At 29.3% G+C, this 21,074-nt stretch overlaps 1 protein-coding gene across 2 annotated transcripts in view; it reads left to right on the top strand.

Annotated features, from left to right (window-relative positions):
- The first annotated feature begins 640 nt into the window (after positions 1 to 640).
- Positions 641 to 21,074, top strand: part of LOC119611788 (sorting nexin-27) — a 26,645-nt gene continuing 6,211 nt past the window's right edge. Inside the window, exons 1-2 of one of the 2 annotated variants that reach the window (XM_037967480.1) lie at positions 641 to 877; positions 1,250 to 1,481. In XM_037967480.1, the coding sequence (XP_037823408.1) occupies positions 1,258 to 1,481 (224 nt within the window). In that variant the 5' untranslated portion in view covers positions 641 to 877; positions 1,250 to 1,257. Of the gene's footprint in view, positions 878 to 1,249; positions 1,482 to 17,009; positions 17,326 to 21,074 lie in introns of those variants that run through there. The other variant, XM_037967481.1, reaches the window with a different exon arrangement.

Genomic DNA, 21,074 nt, shown 5'->3' with positions numbered 1-21,074 from the left:
ACAGAAAATCAATATTTAAATAAATTGAAAAACATTAATGAAAAGTTAATCTTTTTTTTTATTATAAAGAAAATTCTAATAAATATTTCATATTTTCTTCTGATTTTTCATATCAAACACAATTTGAAGAAATATTGGAAGAAATGAAATCTTTCTTATGTCATAAAATTAAGTATAAACTGTCTAGATTTGTAGAAAGATTTCAAATGAAATCTGTAGTGTAAATGGAGTATAAAACGGCCCATATTTTGTAATAAACCTTTCAAAAAACCCAAGATATATCAATCTTACAGAAAATGAGCGATTTGTCGAAAATTAACTTATGAAAATTTTCTTTTAATATCTTTGACAAATAAAGAGATATTCACAAACATATTTAAAAGAATCTTTTTATATTTATCAATAAGTTTTTACTAGCATTACTCGATTTCTCATTTCAATGTACTAAATTTTCACTATAATTCAAACGCTATACAAAAAAGTACTATTTTCCCACAGGCCTACCACAAAATATTAATTATTTTCCCTTTTGTTTGATAGCTGAAGCACCCTGTTATCTTTTGTATTCCCCTTTGCTTAAGCAGAGAGTAACGTGGTTACTCTTTTTGTTTCTTCGATTCATTTCTTTCTCTTCATTCATTGCATTTAAAAGAAAAGAAAGGCAGCAAAAGCAATTTTGCGGAAAACAAGTACAGAAAATATAATAGTAGTAGAAAAATAAATTTAATAAAAAGAATAATTTAATTATATAGCATAACAGCAGTGAAATATAAAGCAAATTAAATTATGGAAATCAATAGAAAAAAGAAATTTTATTAAAGAAAAAAAATATAAAATTTTGAAAAAGCAATTAATTACACAAAAAAAGTAGTAGCAGGTAACAGCAAAAAAGTGTTTGTAAAAAATAAGAAAAAAAAAGGTGGTGAATGGCTTGATTGAAAAAAGAATCAGGCAAACAACAGCAACAACAAAAAAAGGAGTTACGCAAATAATAAAAGTTGCATTAAATTACAACAATTACAAGTAGCAACAAAAAAGCAAAGTGTGAAGTAATAATTAAACAAAAAACCAGTCAGCCAGTAGAAACAACAACGAAACAAACAACAAAAAAAAGTAACAAAGTGGCTGGAATTTTAAAGCTTGAAAAGTGGTGTTACTTCTTGTTGTTAGAAAAATCAAATTTGAAATTCCAAAGTTTTATTTAAATTGCAAGTTTGTTTTCTTTTGAACAATTTCCCATCTTTGCCAGGCACAAAAATGGGCGATTCGTCAACGTTGGCCAATGCCGGACCTCGTGTTGTAACCATTTATAAAACGGAAACGGGTTTCGGTTTTAATGTACGTGGTCAAGTGTCCGAAGGTGGTCAATTACGTTCCATTAATGGTGAACTATACGCCCCTCTGCAGCATGTCAGTGCAGTATTGGAAAATGGTGCTGCCGAAAAGGCAGGCATCAAAAAAGGCGATCGCATTTTAGAAGTGTAAGTAAAATCCGAATTCCTCATTGCTATATGAAAATCTATAACCAAACCTACGTCATCATTGTCAAATGTTACTATTCCCTGTGATTTTTTATGGCTAGAAATTGTGTCCCCCTTCTCTCTTTTCAATTTTTATATATTTTTGGTGGTTTCCGCTTAAATTTTTTTTAGCTTTAAGAACACAAAAAAAAAAACAAATGACCTGTTTTTTATATATCAACCTAAAATTCCCCCACACAACCAAACCCTTATGTCCTAAACAAAAACAACACAATTGTACAAATATTTTTACAGGGTTGTTGTAGTTGTTGGCGTCATACTAGTACTTTTATCCAAAAAAAGTCATACTAAACCAAATAAAAGAATTTATCGCGAGTTTTTTGAAAAAAAATTATGTTATTTAGCTAGTGGCAGCAGACAGGCGCGCGCCTTCTCTACCACCGCCCTTTTCTACTGGTTTTTGTGTTTCAATACCCCAGCCCTTTTCATTTTATACAGCCCCCTCCTTCATAACAAACAAACATTACAATTTCTATAGAAAATTCTGACATTCGTTTTGTTTTCTGTTAACCTTCGGGAACAGTTAAACCTTTTAACATTTCTATGTTAATTATCATATTTGCGGACACTAATGTTAGAATGTTTATGTTATTTTGTTTTTGTTTGTTTGACTGTTTGGAAAAACAGCTGTTGCTGTATTGTTGTTGTTTTAAGTAGCGTTATCAGCCAACATTGCAAGTGATAAAAATTTTGTTTAATTTATGAAATGTGTTGCCAAAAAAGATAAAACAAAATTTTTGTAAAAAGTTTTTGTTAAATAAATAACAAACAAAAAAAAATGTAAATATTTTAATTGAAGTCCATAAAAAATGAGTGATTGCTGAATTGTTTCAGGTGATTTACATATTTGTTTTGTCGTAAAATTAAGTAAAGGGAATTTTTAACAATATATTTTCATACAAAGTACGACAGGTATTAAATAGCAAATAAGAATTTGAGCAGAAGTGTTCAGAATTTGAGCAACTTTTTATCCAAATTCAAAATCAGGCTAAGGGCAACTTTATAACAGAAAAGTATATCAATAACTGAGCAACTTTTTACTAAAAATATTTTATTAGAAAAGTTGATCAACAACTGAGCAACTTTTTACTAGAAATGTTGATCAGCAGCAGAGCAATATTTTACTAGAAGAGTTGATCACCAACTGAGACATTTTATACTAGAAATTTTGATCAGCAACTTTTTACTAGAAAAGTTGCTCAGCAACAGAGCAACTTTTTACTTAAAATTTTGATCACCAACTGAGCAAATTTTTATTAGAAATGTTGATCAACAACTGAGCAACTTTTTATTAGAAATGTTGATCAGCAACTGAGCAACTTTTTATTAGAAATGTTGATCAGCAACTGAGCAACTTTTAACCAGAAATATTGATCAGCAACTGAGAAATATTTTACTAGAAAAATATTTCACCATCTGAGACATTTTGTACTAGAAATGTTGATCAGCAACTGAGCAACTTTTTACTAGAAAGTTGCTCAGCAACAGAGAAACTTTTTACTAAAAATGTTGATCAGCAACTGGGCAACTTTTAACTAGAAAAGTTGATCAGCAAATTGAGCAATAACATTTGATCAGCAACTAACTCTTTACTATAAAAGTTGATCAGCAACTGAGCAATTTTTTACTATAAAAGTTGATCAGACTCTGAGCAACTTTTTACTAGAAAAGTTGTTTAGACTCTGAGCAACTTTTTACTAGAAAAGTTTTTCAGACTCTGAGCAACTTTTTACTAGAAAATTTGTTCAAACTCTGAGCAACTTTTTACAAGAAAAGTTGTTCACACACTGAGCAACTTTTTACTAGAAAAGTTGTTCAGACTCTGTGCAACTTTTTACTAGAAAAGTTGTTCAGACTCTGAGCAAATTTTTACTAGAAAAGTTGTTCAGACTCTGAGCAATTTTTTACTAGAAAAGTTGTTCAGACTCTGAGCAACTTTTTACTAGAAAAGTTGTTCAGACTCTGAGCAACTTTTTACTAGAAAAGTTGTTCAGACTCTGAGCAACTTTTTACTAGAAAAGTTGTTCAGACTCTGAGCAACTTTTTACTAGAAAAGTTGTTCAGACTCTGAGCAACTTTTTACTAGAAAAGTTGTTCAGACTCTGAGCAACTTTTTACTAGAAAAGTTGTTCAGACTATGAGCAACTTTTTACTAGAGAAGTTATTCAAACTCTGAGCAACTTTTTACTAGAAAAGTTGTTCACACTCTGAGCAACTTTTTAATAGAAAGGTAGTTCAGGCTCCGAGCATCTTTTTACTAGAAAAGTTTTTCACACTCTGAACAATTTTTTACTAGAAAAGCTGTTCAGACTCTGAACTACTTTTTAATAGAAAAGTAGTTCAGCACTGAGCAGACTCTGAGCATCTTTTTACTAGAAAAGTTGTTCACACTCTGAGCAACTTTTTACTAGAAAAATTGTTCACACTCTGAGCCACTTTTTACTAGAAAAGCTGTTCAGACTCTGAGCAACTTTTTACTAGAAAAGTTTTTCAGACTCTGAGCAACTTTTTACTAGAAAAATTGTTCAGACTTAGAACAACTTTTTATTAGAAAAGTTGTTCAGATTCTGAGCAACTTTTACTAGAGAAGTTGTTTAGACTCTGTTTAGAATTTGAACAACTTTTACTTGAAAAATTTTTCAGACTCTGAGCCACTATTTAGTGGAAAAGTTTTAAAGATTCTTTAGGAATATCTAAAAAAATATATTTTAATAAGAAGTAATTTATTTTCTTAACATCATTATACTAAAGATAAACATCATTATCTGCAAATTGTTATTCTTCTACCATTTTTAACAAAAATATTAAATGTCAAACAATAGTAAAAAAACAGCAACATCATCACCATCTTCAATTGCACCAAAAAAATCCAATGCAAACAAAACACGTATTTTATTTCACAATAAAACAAAAATAAACAAAAAAATGGCAAAAAAATTAAAAATAACGGCTAAAAACTAATGCATATGGCGGAATAAATGCAATTTCATTCATACAATACCATAGAGCGGAGAGTAAGTGGGGTTGTCATGCATTCATACATGTACGAACAAGAAATCAAAAAAGAAGCAATACATGTAATACAATAACAATAACATGGTTACTCTTCTTTTTTTATTTCTATATAGACATGTTTTTGACAAGAATGAAAAAAACTGCAATAATACAAGAAGAAAACAACAACTATTTTAAATATCTTTTTACTACAACATACTAGTATGACAAGAAACAATTGTTTCTTGTTTATTAATAAAAAAAATATAAAAAAAAGTACAAAGACTCTATGTATGATACAAGAAGAACAATAAAAAATATGATAAAAATAGTGATTTTTAGTTGTTGTTGTTGCTGTTAGTGACTTGTTCGTCTTTTTTTTTATACAATTTCTTGGTTTTGCTGTCTTAAACCACAGCTTAAGAGATGACAATAACAAAAATGCCTGCATAATAAAATGTTGTTATTGGTACCGTACGCGTCGCACTCTATGAGTCATTGTCATTTTTATGGGTTGGTTACTGCCTAGTGAGTGAGTGACTGAATATACCACTATTTTTGTTTTTAATGAAAAAGTATAAAAATATACTCAATTTAAATAAAAAGAACTGAAGTATTTTTTTTTTGTTTTCTTCATTGGTATTTTTGTTTTTTGATAAAGAGTTATTTTGTAAATTGAAGGTTTTAACGATAATATAAAATAACCCAAAAAAAACTTATGACTAATTTTGGTCAATTAGAAATAAGTATAATGTTACAAAAAAATTTTAATTTTATTTTTAGATTTTGTTTATAAATTTTAACAATTTTTGTGCTTTTTAACCAATTTTGTTAAAAGAAGCTGTTTTAAAAATGCAAATCATATTGTTTATTATTGTTTAACCCATGTGTAACTGTTTTAAATGATAACTTTATGAATCAAATTTAAACAAATTTTGCAAATGAAGCTTAAACATAAGTTAAGCTATTAAACTATAATTGGACTATAAAATTTAAATTTTAAATTTACTTATGTTAAATTTTGGATCCTCCTAAAATTCTTCAAAGATTTTGCATTCAATAAAACTTGTTTTGTTAAATATCAATGCTTTCTAAGCCTTATATGAAGGCCTTAATCCAATATATTAGGGGGAGCTTATATGGGGGGGTAGAATCAATTATGGGCCGATCCTCTTAATATTTGGCAGAGAGATTTTAGTTTCTATAAAACAGGTTTATGTCAATTTCGTTGATATACTGGCATTTTGATGCAAATTATAAACTTTAAAGTAATTTTCTGAGAGGAACCTTATATGGGGGGTAGGGTCAATTATGAACCGATATCCATAAAATTAGGCAGAGTGCTATTTGTTCTCCGAAAACTTGTTTACGTCGAATTTCGTTGCTTTACTATAATTTTGAAGCAAATTATGAGCGTTATAGTCGTTTTCCGAAGTTGGATGTTAATGTTGGAGATTTAAGCTACAGTTTGGTCATATAAAGCTCGAGTATTACAACTATACCTGGACTATAAAATAAGTAGATAAAGTTGAATGTAATATTAATATTAATTAAGCTAATGTTGGACTATATTGAAGCTAAAGTTAATTTTTAAAAATATCTGTGATTGAAGCTTAAGCTGAATTTGAAACTAAATTTGCACTATAAAAAGAGTTAAGATTAAACTTTAAGTTTTCTATTTTGTAATGCTTAGGTTGAAGCTGGTCCATAAAAAAGAGCAAATGTTAAAGCTATAGTTGGTCTATAAAAAAAAGCTGAGATTGAAACAAAATTTGAATTATAAAATGAGCTAAGATTGAAGTTTAATTTGATCTATAAAAAGAACTATGATTGAATTCAAAGAATACTAAAAGAAGAGCGAGAGTGAAGCTACATTTGATCATAATATTGAAGCTTAATGTGAATGTTAAAATAGCCTAGGATTGAATCTAGAATTGAGCTTAAAAAGGAGCTGTAAATTGAATTAAAATTAAAGCTTAGTTAAGCTACGGTTGAAGCTTCAGTTCTGCTAATATTGAAGCTAAAGTTGGTGTATAAAAGGATCAGCATTTAAAGCTAAACTTGGAGTATAAAAAGAGCTGAGACTGAAATTAAAGTTGTAACATAAAAAAATCTAAGATTGAAGTTTATATTGCTAATACGAAAGCTAATTAAACTTGCACTAAATAAAGAGCTTTAATACAAGCTAAGTTTTGAGTATAAATCAAAGTTACAAATTTGAATTTGAAGGAGCTTTGATTGATGAGCAGAATAAAAGCTTTGATTGAAGCTTAAATTAGACTCTATAAAGAGCTAAGCTTGATGAAGAAACATAAAGAACAAAGATTGAACTAGGATTAAAGCTAAAGTACTAGGTTTGCCTCTTTGAAGCTAAACTTGGACTATAGAAAATCTAAGAATAATAATATAATTGGACTATAAAAACAGCTTTGATTAAAGCTAGCAATGGTCAGTATAATTAATTATAAACTTAATGATTATATAAACTTAATTAATTATAAACTTGGCCTGAATTAAGAGCTTTTATAAATGTTAAGATTGCCTATACGAAAGCTACACTGAGATACACTGAGTAAAGATCTATAATTGAAGCTAAATATCTGTTATTCAAGCAGGACTTGGATACAATAAATTGCTTTGATTAAAGTCAATATTGATTTTAATAGCGTGCCTCGGATTTAGTCAAAGTCTAATATTGAAAATGGACCAATTGTGGCGCTTGCTATTACCATTAAACAAATTGAATACTTAATTAAATTAATAAATTGTTGTATATTTTTGAGGGCCGGCACGAGTTTGCCAACAAACTGCAATAAATAACAAAAAAAAAACACAAATCATAAAATTATTAAATTGCTTTTGCTAAAGCAAGAGTTTAAAATAATAAATTGTTTAAACAATATATTTTACTTAAAATCAAGAAAACAATAATCAAATAAAATATTTTCTTTTAAATAAATAAATGAAAATATATATTTTTTTTTAAATAATTGTTTTCATTCCTTCAAATCTCTCTCCCTCTACACTACTCTGCAATGTATGTAGTCAAATTTCCTATAACTGCATACCGCCTGCTGGTTGCTTTTTAATTCAATTTTAGTTTATTAGCAAACAACAAAAAAACACACTCACAATGACAATTGTTTAGCAGCAACTACTAGCATTATCCATAGCAATGATGACAGTACGACAGGCCAGACAGTCAGCAACTAGATAAACATTTATTAAACAGCAAAAGCTAAAGACTCGGAGCAAATAAATAGAAGACCACCGTCACCATCTGTAATAACCACAATACCGAAAACAAACATCCTGTTATAAAAGAAGGTTGAGTTTTATTTGCATGACACTTGTCAAAAAAAAAAAAAAAAAAAACACGAAAGACAATTTAATCATATTGATTGAATGTATTTCGTTTTTCATCATTATTGTGAAGATTATTTAAGGGTCAAGTGAAAAGAGAATTTTGAATTCATGTTGGGATTATATTAAGATGTATTTTTAATCCTTATTTATTTCACCTAAGGTAAGTCTGATCGACTTTTCTAGTAAAAAGTTGATCAGAGTCTGATTGACTTTTCTAGTAAAAAGTTAACAGTTTCTTATCGACTTTTCTAGTAAAAAGTTGACCAGAGTCTGATCGACTTTTCTAGTTAAAAGTTGATCAGAGTCAGATCGACTTTTCTAGTTAAAAGTTGATCAGAGTCAGATCGACTTTTCTAGTAAAAAGTTGATCTAAGTCTGATCGACTTTTGTATTAATAGTTGATCAGAGTCTGATTGACTTTCTAGTTAAAAGTTGATCAGAGTCAGATCGACTTTTGTAGCAAAAAGTTGATCAGAGTCTGATTGACTTTTCTGGTTAAAACTTGATCAGAGTCAGGTCGACTTTTCTAGTAAAAAGTTGATCAGAGTCAGTTAGATTTTTCTAGTAAACAGTTGATCAGAGTCTGATCGGCTTTTCTAGTTAAAAACTTGATCAGAGTCTGATCGACTTTTCTAGTAAAAACTTGATCAGTCTGATCGACTTTTCTAGTAAAAACTTGATCAGACCCTGATCGACTTTTCTAGTCAAAACTTGATCAGAATATGGTCGACTTTTCTAGTAAAAAGTTGTTCAGAGTCTGATCGACTTTTCTAGTTAAAAGTTGATCAGAGTCAGATCGACTTTTGTAGTAAAAAGTTGATCAGACTCTGATTGACTTTTCTAGTAAAAACTTGTTCAGAGTCTGGTCGGCCTTTTTAGTAAAAACTTGATCAGAGTCTGTTCGAGAGTCTGGCCTTTTTAGTAAAAACTTGTTCAGAGTCTGATCGACTTTTCTAGTTAAAAGTTGATCAGAGTCTGATCGGCTTTTCTAGTAAAAAGTTGATCAGATTCAGGTCGACTTTTCTGGTAAAAAGTTATTCTAAGTAAGAACGACTTTTGTAGTAAAAAGTTTATCACTTTCTGATTGACTGTTCTAGTAAAAAGTTGATCAGAGTCAGATCGATTTTTCTAGTAAAAAGTTGACCAGAGTCTGATCGACTTTTCTAGTTAAAAGTTGATCAGAGTCAGATCGACTTTTCTAGTTAAAAGTGAATCAGAGTAAGATCGAGTTTTCTAGTAAAAAGTTGATGAGAGTCTGATCGACTTTTCTAGTTAAAAGTTGATCAGAGTAAAATCGAAAAAGTTGATTAGATTTAGCAAAAAGACGCTTAGAATCTGATCAATATTTCTAATAAAAAATTAATCGGAATCTGATCCACATTTCTAGAAAAAGTTGATCGGAATCTAATCCACATCTCCAGTAAAAAGCTGGTCAGAATCTCAACCACATTTATAGTAAAAAGTTGATCAGAATCTGATAAATTTTTCTAATATAAAGTTAATTAGACTTTTTTTTGCTATTCAGACAACAAATAGCAACAACATGTAATATTTAAGATAAAATACTGAGAAGTAAGTTTGGCAACCACACTTAGAGATTAGGGTAAAAGGTTATTGTTACGTCTGTGTATTTGTAGATCCCCTTGAAAATTTCAAAAACTAATACTAATAACTTTTTTACTGCATATTTGGAAAATTCCTCTAGCATGAATAGCAAAATTTAACTAGGTTGACTCTCACTCTCTTGCTCTATCTACAATAATTCTACTGATGGCTATGATGATGATGATGATGATGACGACATTAAAGGCAAAAAGGTCAATAATTTCTCTATAGCTATATTAAATTAATATTAATTGAATTTTTCAACAACAACAATACGTATAGAAAAAAAAACATTTAATATAAAAAGTAATACTAGACATTGAAAAGCAAACAAACAATTATCTTTTTGCTAATGAATTGTAGTTTTTTTTTCGCACAACAGCACCCATCTCAAACAAACTACATTTAAATATTTTCAATAGTAAATGTTAATAGTTATTTAAATGTGAAATAAAATAAATATAGCATTTATTTATTTTATAAACATTTTTATACTATTTTTATAAATAAACTAAGAAAAACCTCAAAGTTATTCTTAAACAAACCACCATTTATGCCTTTTTTTTATTCTGGCCATAAAAAAATCAATGTTTTTGTTCACTTAGAAAAACAAAATAAAAGAGAACAAAAAAAAAAAACTAAATGACTTTTTATGTTTATTTTGTGTAAGAATGTTTATTATAGACAAACAAAACCAAAATATAGAAACAAAATAGATTTCCAAAAAAGGCATTTCTTGAAAGAGAAAATAAAGTTAAATACGTGTAAGAATTTTTGGAACTGAAAGAACTTAAGCCTCCCCCTATCTATACTGCCTCCCCCCCTCCATAACTGCCAAAAATAACACAAAAACACTAAACCAGGTAACAAAATGCTTTTACCCAAAATCAATACAATATTTATTCATTCAAATTGACAGTCAAATCAATTTAGTCATTCATATATTTATGTTCATGCATATTTAGAGTTTATATTGATTGATTTATGTGAAATGAATTGTAAAACAAGTTTACTGCCGGGAGGAAAGAATTAATACTAAATTTTTGTTTATATTTACCGTTAGGTTTTATTTTAAGAGGTGTAATTAAAAATAGTTTAGTGGTTGTTTAATGGGTGTTTTTGGAATGACAAGTTGATGGCTAGGAAATAAAAACTATATTATACACATGTTGAGGACTGAAATCAATATTAGACATTGAGGAGATCAGATTCTAGATACAATAAAAGCTAAACTTGGACAGTGTAAAAGCTATTAATAGCTACAACTAAAGCTTAACTTGAACTATATGAAGCAACATTTCTAGTAAACAGTCGATAACCGTTTGAGCAACATTTCTAGTAAAAAGTTGATCACAGTCTGAGCAACTTTTCCAGTAAAAAGTTGATCAGAATCTGAGCAAATTTTCTAGTAAAAAGTTGGTCGAAAACTGAGCAACTTTTCTAGTAAAAAGTTCATCTGAGTCTAAGCAACTTTTCTAGTAAAAAGTTGATTAGAAATTCTGAGCAACTTTTCAATTAAAAAGATGATCATAGTCAGAGCAACTTTTCTATTGAAAAGTTGATCAGGGAGTCTGAACAACTTTCCTAGTAAAAAGTTTATCAGAGTCTGAGCAATTTTCTAGTAGAAAGTCGGTCAGAGTCTGAGCAACTTTTAAAGTAAATAGTTGATCAGAGTTGGAGCAACTTTTAAAGTAAATAGTTGATCAGAGTTGGAGCAACTTTTCTAGTAAAAAGTTAATTAGAGTCTAAGCAATTTTTCTGGTAAAAAAATGATCAGAGTCTAAGCAACCTTTCTAATAAAAAGTCGTTTAGAGTCTAATCAACTTTTCTAGTAGAAAGTTCATCAGAGTCTGAGCAACTTTCCTAGTAAAAAGTGAGCAACTTTCCTAGTAAAAAGTTTAACAGAGTGTTAGTAATTTTCTAGTAAAAAGTTGATTAGAGTAAGAGCAGAGTCTCAGCAACTTTTCAAGTAAAAAGTTGATCAGAGTCTTAAAATAGTCTAAGCAACTTTTCTAGTAGAAAGTCGATCTGAGTCTGAGCAGCTTTTCAGGTAAAAAGTTGGAGCAACTTTTTTTGATAAAAAGTAGTCATCAGAGTCTGAGCAAATTTCTAGTAAAAAGTTGTTCAGAGTTTGAGCAACTTTTCTAGTAAAAAGTTCATTAGAGTCTGAGCAACTTTTCTAGAAAAAGTTTATCAGAGTTTGACCAACTTTTCTAGTATAAAGTTGATCATAATCTGAGCAACTTTCCTAGTAAAAAGTTGTTCATAGTCGGAGCAACTTTTCTAGTAAAAAGTTGTTCATAGTCGGAGCAACTTTTTTTGATAAGAAGTTGATCAGAGTCTAAGCAACCTTTTTAGTAAAAAAAGTCCAGTATGACTCATCTACCTACCCTCGCATTTATGCAAATTAGAAAGAAAGGCAAAGTACTATTTTTTCGTTCAACAATCCTGTTGCTGTTCTAGTCAGTTCAGTCATACAAACATTACCTTCGGGTATAAATTCAAATTGATATAGATTAAAGAAAAGATATCAAAAGCCTAGTTGTTGCTGTTGCTGTTTCTTTTCTTTTTTTTTTGTCATGGGAATTCTCATAAAGAAATGAATTCATTTACATAAATATTCGTAAAACATTAAATTGTTGTTATTGTTATTGGTATAGAGCAAAAGCTGCTTTAGTTTATATTGTTGTAATTTTATTTTAATGCTAAATACAACCACTTTATGTTGTTAATGACTAAAAATAGTTTTTCCACTTTATTTTGCACACAAACATTTAGTTAAGTTTTAAATATTTTCTATGTAAAAAAACGAGGAAATTTAAATGAATCTACAGTATAACAAATAATAAATGAAACCTTGTTGTGAAAAAGAAATTTTAGAATTTAGAAAATTTTATATTGCAATAACAAAACTTTTGTTGAGGTAGACAAGACTTTTAAAAATTATCAAATTAGTTAACATTTTCTTTCGATTCTTTTAAGTGTTAATTAGTATCAGTTTCCCTGTTTATTTACCCATTACGTATAAATTTTTATTTAGTTTGCAGTTCATTTAGCTGTATTTGACTGTGGTTTTTCATTTTCATTTATATTTAAGTCAGTCAAACCATCAACGTAGCAGAACTACCATACCATTCCATACAAACCAATATCAAACCAACCAACGAACCATCCATTCAGCCATCAACGTACCCCCAAATACCCACTAAATGAGTTTATAAATTAAATAAATGTAAATAACAAACATAATTTTTGTTGCATGCAACATTTCATTTTGACTATGTAGAAGATGAAAGAAATGTTTCACATGAACATATAAACGTTTCATAATTATTGGATTTTATAACAAAATATCGAGGGGGTTGTGGTAGGGTAGAGATTCAGTACGAATTTGAGTTGGTGCTTATTTTGAAAATCTAATTATGAGTATAAAACAAATTAGATAATAATTATGTATTAACTACTTAATTGCGTTTATAATTTTAAAATCAATTAATTTTTAAAGAAAGAATTAAATGCGGAAAAATTGATTAGTTAATACAATTAAATTGTTTGCAAATACAATTAAATATTTGTTCAAAATAAATATTACTTTAATTGAAAATTTTAGAAATTCTTTGATAACTTGCTATTTTTCCTTTTTGTTTAAAACTGAATCAAATTTAATGATTCCCTTTTATCAGTAGGGAAAATAATCAAAAAATTCCAATCACCATTTTTTTGGAGTCACGCAAATTGGCAATTAGACACAATATATTGGGGTATTCTACATGAAATAAAAATCCTCGGGTGAAAAAAAATAAGGGTTACTTTTGTAGTAAAATTTTGATTAGAAACTTTTCCAATAAAGTTGATATTAGTCTAAGCTACTGAGCGTTATTCCTAGTATAAATATCATTAAAGTCTGAACAACTTCTCTAGTAAAACGTTATTTAGAGTCTCAGCAACTTTTCTTGTAAAAAGCTAATGAGGGTCTGAGTAACTTTCCTAAAAAAATTTCGGAATCAGAGCAACATTTTTAGTAAATAGTTGATCAGAGTCTGAGCAACTTTTTTAGTAAAAAGTTGATAGGAGTCTGAGCAACTTATCTAGTAAAAGTTGATCAGAGTCTAAGCAACTTTTCTAGTAAAAAGTTGATCAGAGTCACAGCAACTTTTCTAGCAAAAAGTTGATCAGAGCCTGAGCAACTTTTCTATTAAAAAGTTGATCAGAGTCAGAGCAACGTTTTTAGTAAAAAGTTGATCAGAGTCAGAGCAACTTTTCGAGCAAAAAGTTGATCAGAACTTGATCAGAATGCGAGAAACTTTTCTAGTAAAACGTTGATCGAAGTCTAAGCAATATTTCTAGTAGAAAGTTCATCAATGTCTGAGCAACTATTCTATTAAAAAGTTGATCAGAGTCTGAGCAACTCTTTTAGTAAAAAGTTGATTAAAGACTGGACAACTTTTCTAGTAAAAAGTTGATCAGAGTCTGAGCAACTTTGCTAGTAAAAAGTTGATCAGAGCCTGAGCAACTTTTCTAGTAAAAAGTTTATCAGAGTCTGAGCAACTTTTCTAGTAAAAAGTTCATCAGAGTCTGAGCAACTTTTCTAGTAAAAAGTTGATCAAAATCTGAGCAACTTTTCTAGTAAAAAGTTGATCAGAATCTGAGCAACTTTTCTAGTAAAAAGTTGATCAGAGACTGAGCAACTTTTCTAGTAAAAAGTTGATTGGAGTCTGAAGAACTTTTCTAGTAAAAAGTTGATAAAAGTCTGAGCAATTTTTCTAGTCTATAGTTGGTCAGAGTCTGAGCAACTTTTCTAGTAAAAAGTTGATCTGAGTCTGAACAACTTTTCTAGAAAAAAAGATGATCAGAGTCTGAGCAACTTTTCTAGTAAAAAGTTGCTCGGAGTCTGAACAACTTTTCTAAAAGAAGTTGATAGAAGTCAGAGCAACTTTTCTAGTAAAAAGTTGATCGGAGTCTGGGCAACTTTTCTAGTAAAAGGTTGATCAGCTGTCGATTAATGTTTCTAATAAAAATTTGACCTTCATCTGTAGGGTACTTAAAAATCGTCTTGATAGAAACCCTCCCAATTTCTCTCAAGTCATGTTCATTCAACTATAGCATTTGTGTTCTATATAAATACAAATCAATAGATTTATTGACGTCATTGTTTAAAGTAAAACATTTTCATTCTAGCTGATAAGTTCAAAAGGGAAATTGTAACAACATTAAGAAATTAAAATAAATAAACATTAAAATATTTATTTCTATTTGTTTATAACAACAAACACTTTATTTTTAAACAATAAAATAAGTAACAAGTAATTCATAAAATGTAAACTTTTTCGCCAATTTTGAGACCCAATATTGTGGAACTTTAATTTGTTTATATTATTGATTTATTTTAAACAAATTTCCTTAAATTTTTCATAAGTATTTATGTGTATACCTCCCAAAAAAAAATTATTTAAATATTTTCTTTTATTGTTTATTTATTAAAAAATAATGAAAATAAATAGTCAGAAGCATCTTGATAACCCTGACCTCTTCTTTTTTCTCTGTCTCTTGCATTCTATGGCATTGTCTGTTTCTATAATTCACTGGACATGTGTTGTCATGGTAGTGATAAATTTGTTTATATAAATTATTGTTGTTTTTGGGTTTTTTGCACTTTTAAAAGATTATATTGAATTAATATTCTATATGTTTTATTTGGATTTGTATGATTGTTCGATACAAAAATAGCTAGAGAAAGAGAACTTACAGAATTTGCTTAACAAAATATACATATGAATGCGATAATTTTGTTATATAGAGATTTTTTGTTAACAGTGGTGTCACTAATTATAGGTACAGTTTTTCTGTATTGGAAATTAGTTAGTCAGAGTCGTTGAGAACAGTCTGATCGACTTTTCTAGTAAAAAGTTGATCACAGACTGATCAACTTTTCTAGTAAAAAGTTAATCACAGTTTGATCGACTTTTCTAGTAAAAAGTTGATCACAGTCGATCGACTTTTCTAGTAAACAGTTAAACAGAGTTTGATCGACTTTTCTAGTAAAAAGTTGATCAGAGTCTCGGCTTTGTTAGTAAAAAGTTGATCGGAGTCTGATCGACTTTTCCGGTAAAAATTTGATCAGAGTCTGATCGACTTTTCTGGAAAAAGTTGATCAGAGTCTGATCGACTTTTCTAATAAAAAATTTCTAGTAAAAAGTTGATCATAGTCTGATCGACTTTTCTGGTTAAAAGTTGATCACAGTCTGATCGACTTTTCTGGTTAAAAGTTGACCACAGTCTGATCGACTTTTCTGGTTAAAAGTTGACCACAGTCTGATCGACTTTTCTAGTAAAAAGTTAATCACAGTCTGATCGACTTTTCTAGTGAAAAATTGATCACAGTCTGATCGACTTTTCTAGTAAAAAGATGATCACAGTCTGATCGAATTTTCTAGTAAAAAGTTGATCAGAGTCAGATCGACTTTTCTAGTAAAAAGTTGATCAGAGTCTGATTGACTTTTCTAATAAAAAGTTAATCACAGTCTGATCGACTATTCTAGTAAAAAGTTGATCACAGTCTGATCGACTATTCTAGTAAAAAGATGATCACAGTCTGATTAATTTGTCTAATAAAAAGTTGATCACAGTCTGATCGACTATTCTAGTAAAATATTGATCATAGTCTGATTGACTTTTCTAATAAAAAGTTGATCACAGTCTGATCGACTTTTCTAGTAAAAAGTTGATCGCAGTCTGATCAATTTTTCTTGTAAATAGTTGATCGGAGTCTGATCGAGTTTCCTAGTAAAAAGTTGATCACAGTCTGATCGACTTTTCTAGTAAAAAGTTGATCGCAGTTTGATCGATTTTTCTTGTAAAAAGTTGATTAGAGTCTGATCGAGTTTTTTGGTAAAAAGTTGATCAAGGTCTGAGCAACAAGACACTTTTCTATAAGAAAACTGTATTGAGAAGAGACATTTCTATAAGAAAAGTGTTTTGATAAGACACTTTTCTATATCAAAACTGTATTGAAAAGACTCTTTTTTAGCAGGAGGGGATAATGATTATTTCCCTCTTTCTTTCACAATTTGGTGCCAAATCAAAAATGTTCTGCCAACATGTTGCGATGACATTTGATTATACAAAAATAAATAACTTGAAAATTATTTTTTTCTTTAGTACTTGAGGATGCAGTCTTGACTTAAATTGACTCGAGACTTTACTTCTTATCAAATGTGTTTTTTTTTTTTTTGCTTTTGTTCTACATTTAATATTTTTGCCAGTGATTTTGATTATGATTTTTCTCTGACTCTCTACTCTATAAATATATAATTTCAAGAGTAAAATAAATAATAAAACAACAATTTAATCATGATTTACTGTCGTTATTTGTTTTATATTTAATATTTAATGCAATTTTTAATAAACAAAAAAAGTGCTTAAATAAACAAACCATTTGTATTGAAATTAAAAATGTCTTTTGACAACTCAACTCTCGTGTGTTCAGTTGCCATAAAACACTTTCAATTACGAATTAAACGTGAAATCATTAAAAACGTTGTAATTGTTGTTAATTTTTAATTTCTATTGTAATATATTGTTGTAATTTTATTGTTTTCATTTAGTAGTATAATTATTGTCATAATTTAATTTTTGTCGTGCTGTGCGCTGCTAAAACGGTTTAGAATTACTGCCAACAATTTTCAATAAAAAAAATCTAAGAAGTAAAGTGTGCTGTCTGTGTATTGTTTTTACTCAAAATGTTGCCTTTTAATCATGTACAATTTGCTGCTCTTAATCAAAGCAGACATTTTAATGAATTCGAACAAATGTGTTTAAGGTAAAATTTGACATAAACTTTTACATTTTTCTAACAACAATTGATTTAGTCAAGTGGAAATTAACACAAGTTAAAATTACCTAAAAGGTACAGAATCATATTACAAAGTGTAGGAGGAGTTCCACCTCTATACATATATTTAATAGGACAGACCCCTAAAGCAACATTACAACTGCTATCTATTTTAAGAAGAACACATAAATATGACGAGTTTTGCTATTTTTACTTCTGCTAATACACCCACTTCTAAGTTTAGTTTCTAAATATAAATTTGTCAATTTTTTTTTTCATTTTAAATCAAATTTCTTTTGAATTGTTAATAGAAATTTAAGACGATTTTTATGTAGGATTTAATGTTAAATCAATTAAGGATATTATTACAAATCTGGGAGGTTTTACAAGCTCTAAAGTAGCTTAACGTTAAATTGTTAAAGGATTAATGTGAATTATATAAATTAATATAAATAGATCATTTGTGATAAGACTGCCATAAGTGCAAATGTTAGATTTATTTAAATTTAAAATAGAAAAGTTACTTTTGGTCAACTTTTCTAGTAAAAAGTTGATCAGATTCTGAGCAACTTTTCTAATAAAAAGTTGATAAGAGTCTAAGCAACTCTTTAAGTAAAAAGTTGATCAGAGTCTAGTAAAAAGTTGATCAGATTCTGAGCAACTTTTCTAATAAAAAGTTGATAAGAGTCTAAGCAACTTTTCCAGTAAAAGTTGATCAGAGTCTGAGAAACTTTTCTAGTAAAAAGTTGATCAGAGTCTGAGCAAATTTTTTTGTAAAAGGATGATCAGAGTCTGAGGAACTTTTCTAGTAAAAAGTTGATCAGAGTCTGAGCAATTTTTCTAGTAAAAAGTTGATCAGAGTTCTGGCAACTTTTCTAGTAAAGAGTTGATCAGAGTCTAAGCAAGTTTTCTAGTAAAAAGTTGATCACAGTTTGAGCAACTTTTCTAGTAAAAAGTTGACCACAGTTTGAGCAACTTTTTTAGTTAAAAGTAAATGTGGATCAGAGTCCGAGCAACTTTTCGAGTAAAAAGTTGATCAGAATAAGAGTCTGAGAAACTTTTCTAGTAAAAAGTTGATCAGAGTTTGAGCAACTCTTCTAGTAAAAAGTTGATCAGAGTCTGAGAAACTTTTCTATTAGAAAGTTGATTAGAGTCTGAGCAACTTTTCTCCTAAAAAGTTGAGAAGAGTTTGAGCAACTCTTCTAGTAAAAAGTTGATCAGAGTCTGAGTAACTTTTATATTAGAAAGTTGATTAGAGTCTGAGCAACTTTTCTATTAGAAAGTTGATTAGAGTCTGAGCAACTTTTCTCGTAAAAAGTTGAAAAGAGTTTGAGCAACTTTTCTAGTAAAAAGTTGATCAGAGTCTGGTGATCAGAGTTTGAGAAACTTTTCTAGTAAAAGGATGATCAGAGTTTGAGGAACTTTTCTAGTAAAAAGTTGATCAGAGTCTGAGCAACTTTTCTAGTAAAAAGTTTATTAGAGTCTCAGCAACTTTTCTAGTAAAAAGTTGATCACAGCTTGAGCAACTTTTCTAGTTAAAAGTAAAAAAGGTAATCAGAGTTTGGGCAACTTTTTTAGTAAAAAGTTGATCAGAGTCTAAGCAAATTTTCTAGTACAAAGTTGATCAGTGTCTGAGCAAATTCTCTAATAAAAAGTTGATCAGAGTCTGAGCAACTTTTCTAGTAAAAGGATGATCAGAGTTAGAGCAACTTTTTTAGTAAAAAGTTAATCAGAATCAGACCAACTCTTCTAGTTAAAAGTTGGTCAGAGTCGGAGCAACTTTTCTAGTAAAAAGTTGATCTAAAAATAATTATCCTATGAATGTTTTACTTTTAAAAATTTTCTTCCCAAAATGGTTTCTGTATGAAAACCATCTCTCGGAAACATCATTTATATTGAAACGTATTTTTCTGAAATAGTTTCCAATACCGAAATATCGCCTCAAAATATTATCTTAAAAAATCAATAATATAAATTACAAACAAAAATACTAAACTCAACAAATTAAATCAATATTATAAAACAAATCAATTAAATAAATAAAAATATTTTATTTTCTTTCCTGCCACCAGTCACCACCACTATCATTGTTGACATTTTTAAAATAAATAATAACAAAAAAAGTTAGAATGAATCCTTTGACTTTCGAATATTTGCACAAAAACACAATTCAATTCAAACTCTATTGGCTTCAAGTGTTTTTTTCTGGAATGATTTTATTCTTTTTGTTTTTATTTTTGTACGACTCTGAGGTTTTTGAAAATTTCTTGTCGTTATTCTTGGGATTTATACATGCAAGTATGGAGAAAAAGTTAAGGCGTGTGTTTTAAACACAGGGTTAAAAACAGGGTTTTTAAGGAATGCACTTTAACTAAGGTGAAGGAAGAGAATTATAATTCAGTGAGTATGTCACATGAAAAATCGTGTACTTTAGAAGATTTTGGTTTTTAATAGACCAGGATTTAAGTGATAACATTTTCAACATAGAAATGATTTTTTAAGTTTTTTCCACAAAGAAATTATTTTTGCCATAAAATGAACAAATTCTCTATTTGCTCTGATATCAACTCAAGAACTCAACCAATGAAGCCTGAAACATTTGAAGAAGAAGTGCTTTTAATACACTCTAATATTCTCACACACTTTTGTATTGATGTAAAGAATACAGTAAATATTGCACATACATATAAGAATGTACATTAGGGTGGCCCATGAAAGTTTAGTTAATTTCCTTTAATATAAAAATCTTAATTAAAATCCTTATTTAATACAAAAGTCAGGTCAGGCTGTCAAGTCGAAAGCTGTTCTAGTTCAGTTCTAGTTCAGTTCTAGTTCAGTTCTAGTTCAGTTCTAGTTCAGTTCTAGTTCAGTCTAGTTCAGTTCTAGTTCAGTTCTAGTTCAGTTCTAGTTCTAGTAGTTCTAGTCAGTTCTAGTTCAGTTCTAGTTCAGTTCTAGTTCAGTTCTAGTTCAGTTCTAGTTCAGTTCTAGTTCAGTTCTAGTTCAGTTCTAGTTCAGTTCTAGTTCAGTTTCTAGTTCAGTTCTAGTTCAGTTCTAGTTCAGTTCTAGTTCAGTTCTAGTTCAGTTCTAGTTCAGTTCTAGTTCAGTTCTAGTTCAGTTCTAGTTCAGTTCTAGTTCAGTTCTAGTTCAGTTCTAGTTCAGTTCTAGTTCAGTTCTAGTTCAGTTCTAGTTCAGTTCTAGTTCAGTTCTAGTTCAGTTCTAGTTCAGTTCTAGTTCAGTTCTAGTTCAGTTCTAGTTCAGTTCTAGTTCTAATTCAGTTCTAGTTCAGTTCTAGTTCAGTTCTAGTTCAGTTCTAGTTCAGTTCTAGTTCTAGTTCAGTTCTAGTTCAGTTCTAGTTCAGTTCTAGTTCAGTTCTAGTTCAGTTCTAGTTCAGTTCTAGTTCAGTTCTAGTGCAGTTCTAGTTCAGTTCTAGTTCAGTTCTAGTTCAGTTCTAGTTCAGTTCTAGTTCAGTTCTAGTTCAGTTCTAGTTCAGTTCTAGTTCAGTTCTAGTTCAGTTCTAGTTCAGTTAGTTCAGTTCTAGTTCAGTTCTAGTTCAGTTCTAGTTCAGTTCTAGTTCAGTTCTAGTTCAGTTCTAGTTCAGTTCTAGTTCAGTTCTAGTTCAGTTCTAGTTCAGTTCTAGTTCAGTTCTAGTTCAGTTCTAGTTCAGTTCTAGTTCAGTTCTAGTTCAGTTCTAGTTCAGTTCTAGTTCAGTTCTAGTTCAGTTCTAGTTCAGTTCTAGT

This window comes from Lucilia sericata, unplaced genomic scaffold, assembly GCF_015586225.1.
Source record: "Lucilia sericata isolate MDLA Ls3-8-SP2 unplaced genomic scaffold, ASM1558622v1 Contig001533F_arrow, whole genome shotgun sequence".
NCBI lineage: Eukaryota > Metazoa > Arthropoda > Insecta > Diptera > Calliphoridae > Lucilia > Lucilia sericata.
The sequence above is the reverse complement of the archived record's forward strand: the minus strand, read 5'-3'. Positions and strand labels throughout refer to the sequence as shown.